The 8,178-nt window shown below is 32.7% G+C and overlaps 2 protein-coding genes across 3 annotated transcripts; one reads left to right on the forward strand and one right to left on the reverse strand.

Annotated features, from left to right (window-relative positions):
- Positions 1-318: 318 nt before the first annotated feature.
- On the reverse strand, positions 319-5,964 carry LOC122627929 (erythroid differentiation-related factor 1). 2 transcript variants are annotated; one of them, XM_043809591.1, is made up of 9 exons: positions 5,811-5,964; positions 4,222-5,260; positions 3,720-4,133; positions 2,843-3,640; positions 2,549-2,728; positions 2,069-2,445; positions 1,422-1,740; positions 1,009-1,315; positions 319-877 (listed from the first exon to the last, which is right to left on the reverse strand). In XM_043809591.1, exons 1-9 carry the CDS (start codon positions 5,841-5,843, stop codon positions 739-741), a joined length of 3,606 nt encoding a protein of 1,201 aa, XP_043665526.1. In that variant the 5' UTR covers positions 5,844-5,964; the 3' UTR covers positions 319-738. The 2 variants fall into 2 exon arrangements, with proteins under 2 accessions (XP_043665526.1, XP_043665523.1); XM_043809588.1 differs by lacking the exon at positions 5,811-5,964 and adding an exon at positions 5,433-5,672.
- Positions 5,965-6,852: 888 nt separating this feature from the next.
- Positions 6,853-8,178, forward strand: LOC122627931 (phosrestin-2). The gene has a single exon (XM_043809594.1). It carries the CDS (start codon positions 7,008-7,010, stop codon positions 8,142-8,144), a length of 1,137 nt encoding a protein of 378 aa, XP_043665529.1. The 5' UTR covers positions 6,853-7,007; the 3' UTR covers positions 8,145-8,178.

Consider the following 8,178-nt stretch of genomic DNA (forward strand, 5'->3'; position numbering starts at 1 on the left):
TATATAATTATTAGGAGTTTAGAAGATAATTTTTTTTTCAGAACAAATTTCTCCATTCAATCATTCACGACTAATATTTATTCCTCGCTTATAAATAATACATAAATAAAAGCATTATCATCCTGACTATATACAATTTACACAATAGGTTTAAAAAAAAAAAATGTCATTATCGTCACTGTTATCGTCGTCAACTATATATATATATATATATATATATATATAGTTATATATATATATATATAGTTGTGTGCATATATATATATATATATAGTTGTGTGCATATATATATATACATATATATATGTACACACATATACACAAACGCACACGCACACACACACACACACACATATATATATATACTGTAGGCAGTTCGGAGATCGTCGAAAATGCATTTGTGGATCTCGTTCCTCCTTTAGAATTTATAATTTAATAATCAACGTTGATAGGATCTGTTCTTTTTTTTCTTTTTCTTTTTTCTTTTTTTTCTTTTTTTTTTCTTTTTTTTTTTTTTTTTTTAATAGAATACAAATTTTAAACCTTCAAAAAATTTACAAAAGAGACGGACTTCCGTGAAGTAATCGATTTGTTCATGTAACCGATTAAAAGTTCTCAAAGAAAAATAAAAAATAAAAAGAAATAACAGAGGGATCGAGATCTCTTGCGCAGTTTGAAGTTCTACGAACTAAAGTATGTATTTACATAGTTCATTTTTTTTTTTTTTCTTTTTTCTTATTATTCTATGTGTTGCAATATGTTACATAGATCTTTTAATAGTTGCGTCACGTGAGTCATCAATGTGATACCTGATAATGTTCCAGACCTAAGTGCTCGACTATAACATTGCTTATACAAATTGGCGAGAGTCTCGTATCTGTAATAAAAAAATAGATTAATAATAATTTAAAATATTATCTATTAATTATAATCCAAGATATTTTATTCCGACTTTTATATATATATATATATATAATTCTTTTTTATTTATATTTATATTTTACTTACTCCTTTTTATTCGTGGCAGTGTTTTTATTGACAATTAATTTAGTTAACGATCGCAATATAAATTGTAACCTTTGTTCAAGCAAAACGACCAAACTCTCGTCGTCCTCCGAAAACTTTTGTTCCTCTATAGTTTTCTCATCCTCGGTTGTATTATTAATCTTATCACCTTCGTCGATATTATTAGTTTCAATTTTTTCTTTGGACGTTTTATTCTTTTCACAAAGTAACTCCATGATAGATCGACATTGTAATAATAACTCTAAACCATTTTGATACGCCTTCAATTTGCCATTAAACGTTGTGGCACCTTTTTAATAAAATAATAATATATAAACGTTAGGACGTAACAAATAATTTGAAAAAATATACAATGAAATTTTAACAAGGAATTTTTTAAGACGATAAAAACTTACTTCGTGCTTGATGTTCAGCCAAAGCAACTCGTTCCATTTGAACTCTCAAAAATTCAGTTGCCTGTTCCAAAGCTAATAATAATTTTGCAGCTTTATCATAATACAATTTACATAATTGTAAACTGTTTTTCCTCTTGACGTTATCCGAATCTGGCTCGAATTCTCTGTATATATGATGATATAAAGATGCTAAACGATGTTGAATGATAGCTGCACGAAATTGATATACCGGTTGTCTCGAACCTGGTGTATCAACGTCACAATGTTTAAGAGCTTTCTGTAATATATCGACTACTTCTCTTTCGAGCTCTTCTTCTGTCTGTGATTAAAATAAAATAAAATGAGATCTCGTTTATTTTTCTAGCTTTACATTGTATATTTTATTTCTTTTTATTGTCATTTAAAATTTATATATTTATGAGATTAGAATATATAATAAGATAAGAGACAAATTAATTTTATATATTACATTATAAAAATTAATTATATATATATATTAAAATGATATATTAATTATATATTAAATTTATTACTTATTGAAATTATATATTTAAAAAAAATTATATATTAATAAGAGATTTTATTCAAAAAAAAAAATAATAATAATAATAATAATAATAATAAGAAAGAAAGAAAAGAAAAAATACCTTGTTTCCCTGAGAAGGAAAATCTTGTAATAATGTGGCCATGGTGAAAAGTGTCGTAGACAAATCCCATGTTATCGTGTCCCATATGGCAGGATTAGATTTTCTAGAACCTAGAACTTGCAATGCCTTTTGATAATTAGCAAGTGCTTTATTGTAAAAATATTGCTCCTGTGTATTATGTTTAACGTGCATGTGCGCACAAATTCGCATGAGTCTACCGGTATTCGAATAAAGTAGAGCCAAATTTGCTTCGTCGTGGACAGTTTCGAAAGCTTTGACACCAGCTTCTAAATGATGTAAGGAACGATTAAGTAGAGTAGTAACGTCTGCAGACGATTGGGACGATTCGTTTGTTGTACTTTCTTGTTGGTATCGTGCTGACAAATATAAAAAAAAAAAAAAAAAAACAATGTATTAATTATTAAAACGAGATATTTAATTGTGCATATGGTTAAATTAAAATATACATAATGTAATTACTTCCTGCTTGATTCATGTATAAAACGCCTAATTCGTTATGAATATTTCCTAGTCGTCTTAATAAATTATTTTTTTCTACTTCTAATGGTTCGTAGGACAAGGCTTTTTCGTAACATTTGTAAGAGGCGACCAATGTGAATTCCAAACTTTCAAGACGTTGCGGCAATAATTCTATTCCGTCTGAAATTATATACGTCATTCAAAGTACAAAAAAAAGAGAGAGAGAGAGAGAGAGAGAGAGAGAGAAAAAATTTGTTTTCGATTACTATATAAAAATGATATCTCTATACGTACACGTATCTAAATCTTCCATTGAATATATTTCTTCGATTATCTTCTCCTCTGTTACATTTTTAATTTCATAATTCTTTCTATGTTTCTCTATATTACACCAGTCTTGTACAGTCATAAAACAACAGTCTCCAGCACGTCCTAATAGACAACTAATAGATTTTTCATTTCTTATACCGCAACAAACTTCCAATATTTTTTGGCATCTCAATACCGCCAATATGTATCTCAAAGAGGCACCATAATTTTTATTCGCATACTCGTTTTCTGCCAAAACAGCAAATATCAATGAAGCCTTTTCGTACAAAAGAGTTTTTAAATGTGCATTCCAGCTAACATTATCGCTTTTTTTTGGAGCTTGCCAAATGGGTAATGTTTCATTCTTTGATTTACATAGCCAAGATTTCGTGTCTTTGTTGTTGATAGAGGTATTTTCTTTCGTAGTGTACTTCTCCGATTTCTTCTTCTTTTGCTTATTTTTTCTTTTATGACTAGGACTGTTACTTTGCGAAGTTTCACCAGACTCGTTACCTTTATCTTGATTTAAAGAAGCATAAGGCATCGGTATTGCTTGAAAAGGTTTTGCCATGTTTGGATTAGCTTCTTCATATTTCTTTTTCTCGTTCTCACTATCTTCTGCTTTCTTTTGTTCTTCGTCCGAACTTTCTTCAGTCGGGAAATATTTTAAGCACTCAAGACCATGCGCTACGTGCTCCAATGCGGTTAAACATCTTTCCTCTACGCTACCTGTTATCGGTGGTGGTTTGTACTTAGGCCCTTCTTGTTCTACTTGCTCTTTGACTGAAATGATTTTTTTTTTTTTTTATTATCATATAATTTAGATTTTTAATATTACTCCGATCTCTATAAAGATACTTACTATTTGCTAGCGTTAAGGATTTAATAGACGCACTAGGAGTTTCTTCGTCTTCTTCTTTTTCATTTTCATGATTTGTACTACATTCACTCTGTGTATCTTCCTCGTCGCTTTGATCGGATAATCCTGGACTGACGGGATCCGTACTTGAAGGTACATATAAGTCAGAAAGCATAAAGTGAGCAGACGTAACGATTTGCGGATATTTCTCCTTTGCGAGAAGTTGAACACAGTTTTTCAATAGCATTCGAATAGTACCCTGATGCCGGTGATAATCAGAAGAATATTTCATATTTCGAGCTACTCTATATAACAGCATCGCTACTGGCACGGTAAACGGATTTTGTCCTTTTTCATCGGTAACATCGTTACATAACGATGTTAGATCGTACAGTTTTACAACATCGTCGTCTTTACCTATCGAACATTTTAAAGGCACACGTAGAAATTAATCTTTTAAATTATATAAAAAAGAAAGAAATTATTTTAAAGAAACTCTGCTTACCCTTAAATAACCAATACGTGTGACCAGCTTTCGTAGCATTGTTCTTCAAGAAACTTAATATATTTTGTGCTACATCTCTAATAAGTTTAGGACTGAATTTCGAATCATCCAAATTAGGAAGATCTTCTGTTTTGATCAATTCGTATTTTTGAACTATACCATGCAAGTGATAGCACATGACCACTTCAGGAACATTGCACATTAAATTATCCAACCAATAATCTATTCCCGTCAATACGTTAATAGGTTTTGACATGTCTCTTAACCGCAAACTAATACAAGGATGTGTTTGTCCGCCAAATATTGGCATGTCAGTTCCAATAAGCATTTGTATGTTTTCGAAAGTCCACACAACGTTACGTGCGAAATTATGATTATAGTTTGGATCCGGTACTTTCTCTTCTTGCGTTGGTTCGGGCAAACATTGCTCCAATGGTTTGACAGGCAAAGGTGGTTTTATATTCTGTTCTTTACTATCTGCCAATACGATAGAATGATAAAGGAATTTCGATACTAAATTCCTTTGTTGCAAGCTATTTCTACTGTTTGCTTTATGAAATAATCGTTTTTCTTTATCTCCTAAGTTTTGAAATATATGTTCGTAAAAAAATTTCTTTAACCATTCCCAGTCACTTTCCGCTTGCCGTAATAAATATTTATGTATATCAAAATCATCTATCAATAGAGTATTTTCAATACGGTGTACCATCATAGATATAACTCCATGGTTATAAGGTAATTTTAATAATTTCTTTATATTTTCTGCGTCCGACACAACGTCAACTTCTCCCACACAGTCCGGGAACATATGAGCCATGCGAAAACTGGAGAATCCTGTGTTTTGAGACCATACACTTTGTAGACCATAACTTTCGGCAGAACTGCTAAGCCAATTGCTAGGTGGAAGATTTAAATTCGTATTGCATTGCAATTGAGCAAAGGTGGCAGGCGTTTGAACGGCAGAATATTTTACTACTGCGGTAGACTTGACCGATTTCTTAGGTGAATCTGGCGGAACAACTATAGCCATCGGTTTGATCTGAAATACAAACATATAATATTTGCATAAAATAATTTATTGCTACAAACCTTATCTTATCTACCTATTAACTCGTTATAAATAATAAATAATAAATAATAAAAATAAATTGCCTCACACACACACACACACACACACACACATACACACACAGAAAAAAATTCCTATTTACATTCGTTTGAAAACAAAATACATTTATCTCGCACGAGACCAAAAAAAAAATGAACATTCGATTATGTACACATATTTAGAAATTTTGTGTCACGAAATTCTTAAAAATAGAATTTGCAGAAACGAATATATAGAATTTTGATTAAACGCGTGCACGAGGACCGGATCCAAGAACGTGTTTCTAACGTGCTGCTCCGAAAAGAAGATAATTTATCTTTCTTTAAAATATTATTTATCAATAATCACTTATTTCACACACACACACACACACACACACACACACACACACACACACATAGATATAATTTTATTCAAAAGGAAGAATATATGCTTGTATGTATGTATATATACATATAAATTAGATATAACATTGGCTCACCAAATTAGCGCTGGTATCAGAATTATCTGACATCGCGGCATGAAATAATGTCACTTGCGACTTTCAAAAATAGTTGCTATGTTCCAAAACTTCTAGAAGGTGAAGGATACAACGAAAAGCTCCCCTCGTATATCCAAATAATACGATCACAAATTATGTATGGTTACACGCTAGAGTGCGACCTCTAGCATGCGGTCCTTCAAAGATAAGATAACATTTTCTACCTTATCGACCGGAAAACAATAAAAGAAAATAATATGTTAAGAACAAACGTGATATCATGTTGTTACCGACATTTTTAAAGGGACAACGTTTCAAATAAAAAAAACAACTCGTAACGTTTAATCGATATTATAACTCGTTCAAAAAAAAAAAATAAATAAATAAATAAATAAATAAATAAATAAAAAATGAAAAGAAAAATCAAGAATTAAATAGATTATTAATAAAGAATTTATTTTTATTTCTATAAATTTCGATATTCGATTAAAGCCGAAGTAATATTTTTGTTTAATTTACGATCGATATAATCATGATATAAAAATGTTTTACTTTCTCTCTCTCTCTCTCTCTCTCTCTCTCTCTTTCTTACGTTGGAAAAATTTTAAAACACTCGCATTTACTTAAGAAAGAAAAAAGAAAAGAATCGAGCGAAGAATGAAGAGAACGTAAGCGAAGATTTATAGTAGACGAACGTGACGTAGTCAAGTAGTAAAGCCGTTTTGATAAACGATTACGTCTTACGTTTACCCGTTCGAACGAGTAACGTAAACCTATTCTAGAGAAAAAGAGAGAGAGAAAAAGACGAACAAACAGAGAGAAAGAGAGAGAAAGAGAAAGAGAGAGAAAACGAAAAAAATAAAGGCACTTCGCGTGACCGAATGTTGAAGAACTACCTATATACGTGGCTTTACATTCGCGTTGTTGAATGGATTAGGAAGCCTCTTAGAATTTGCATGGCGTCACTGATAACTTCACGAGTCAGCAGTCGTATAAGGTCGATATATAAAGGCACGTTGGGTTTGCGCGTCTATCCAGTCAAAGGTTGGAACTAGCAAACGATATTTTTTCGATCGCGCTTCGAAGAAGTTACTTTTGTGTCGATAAAAAGATACAAGGAATACGATTGATTAATTAAAAGAGAGAGAGAGAGAGAGAGAGAGAGAGAGAGAAAGAAAAAAAAAAGAAATCCTCAATATGGTGGTCAATTTCAAAGTGTTCAAAAAGAGTTCTCCAAACGGAAAGATCTCTCTGTACGTCGGCAAACGAGATTTTATCGATTATTTATCAGGGATAGAACCGATCGACGGAGTTATATTACTGGATGAGAATTACGTCGAAACAGGTAGAAAGATATGGGGCCAATTGATATGCAGTTTTCGTTATGGCAGAGAAGAGGACGAAGTTATGGGATTGAACTTTCAAAAGGATCTTTATTTGATATCCGAACAATTATATCCGCCGAGTGGTACCAAGACCGACGTTAATACGACGAGACTTCAAGAAAGGTTGTTGCAAAAATTAGGCCCTAACGCTATACCTTTCACTTTTAATTTTCCACAGAGCGCGCCATCGAGCGTGACCCTTCAACCGAGCCAGGACGAGACCGGAGAACCTTGTGGCGTTAGTTATTTTATTAAAATTTATTCCGGAGAAACGGAGACGGACGTTACGCACAAGAGAAGTACGGTATCCCTTGGTATAAGAAAGATACAGTACACTCCAACGAAACAGGGCCGACAACCTTGTACGATCGTAAGGAAAGATTTTCTATTGAGCCCTGGTGAACTCGAACTCGAGGTAACGCTCGATAAACAATTGTATCATCACGGCGAATCGATTGCGGTTAACGTTAGCGTTAGAAACAATAGCAACAAGATCGTTAAGAAGATCAAAGCGTTGGTTCAACAAGGTATAGACGTCGTCATCTTTCAAAATGGCCAATTTCGTACTGTTATCGACGCCATCGAAACTCAAGACGGTTGTCCAATAACGCCAGGCTCGAATCTACAAAAGATAATATATTTGAAGCCTAATCTGGAGAACAACAAGCATAGACGTGGTATCGCTTTGGATGGAAGATTAAAACGCGAGGAAGCCGAATTAGCATCGAGCACATTGTTGACCTCGCCCGACGTACGCGACTCCTTTGGCATCGTTGTCTCTTATGCCGTCAAGGTCAAATTATATCTCGGCGCATTGGGTGGCGAACTGTCCGCCGAGTTACCTTTCATATTTATGCGACCTAAACCAACCGAGAGGCTCAAATTGGCGAACAACGAAACTTGCGTACATATCGAAAATCTACCAGAGGAAAAGACGAAAGAAAATTAGATTAGTTCTATATATATATATATATATATATATA

The sequence above is a fragment of the Vespula pensylvanica genome, chromosome 3 (assembly GCF_014466175.1).
Source record: "Vespula pensylvanica isolate Volc-1 chromosome 3, ASM1446617v1, whole genome shotgun sequence".
Lineage (NCBI taxonomy): Eukaryota > Metazoa > Arthropoda > Insecta > Hymenoptera > Vespidae > Vespula > Vespula pensylvanica.

Bases quoted from the DNA above. Each gene is read 5' to 3' on its own strand.
- LOC122627929 (XM_043809588.1), bottom strand. From the start codon at position 5,489: ATGTTCATTTTTTTTTTGGTCTCGTGCGAGATAAATGTATTTTGTTTT. The intron at 2,729-2,842 runs GTACGTATAGAG...ATATAATTTCAG, and splicing joins AATGGAAGATTTAGATACGT to ACGGAATAGAATTATTGCCG. The intron at 878-1,008 runs GTAAGTAAAATA...TTTTTATTACAG, and splicing joins ACTGCCACGAATAAAAAGGA to ATACGAGACTCTCGCCAATT.
- LOC122627931 (XM_043809594.1), top strand. From the start codon at position 7,008: ATGGTGGTCAATTTCAAAGTGTTCAAAAAGAGTTCTCCAAACGGAAAG.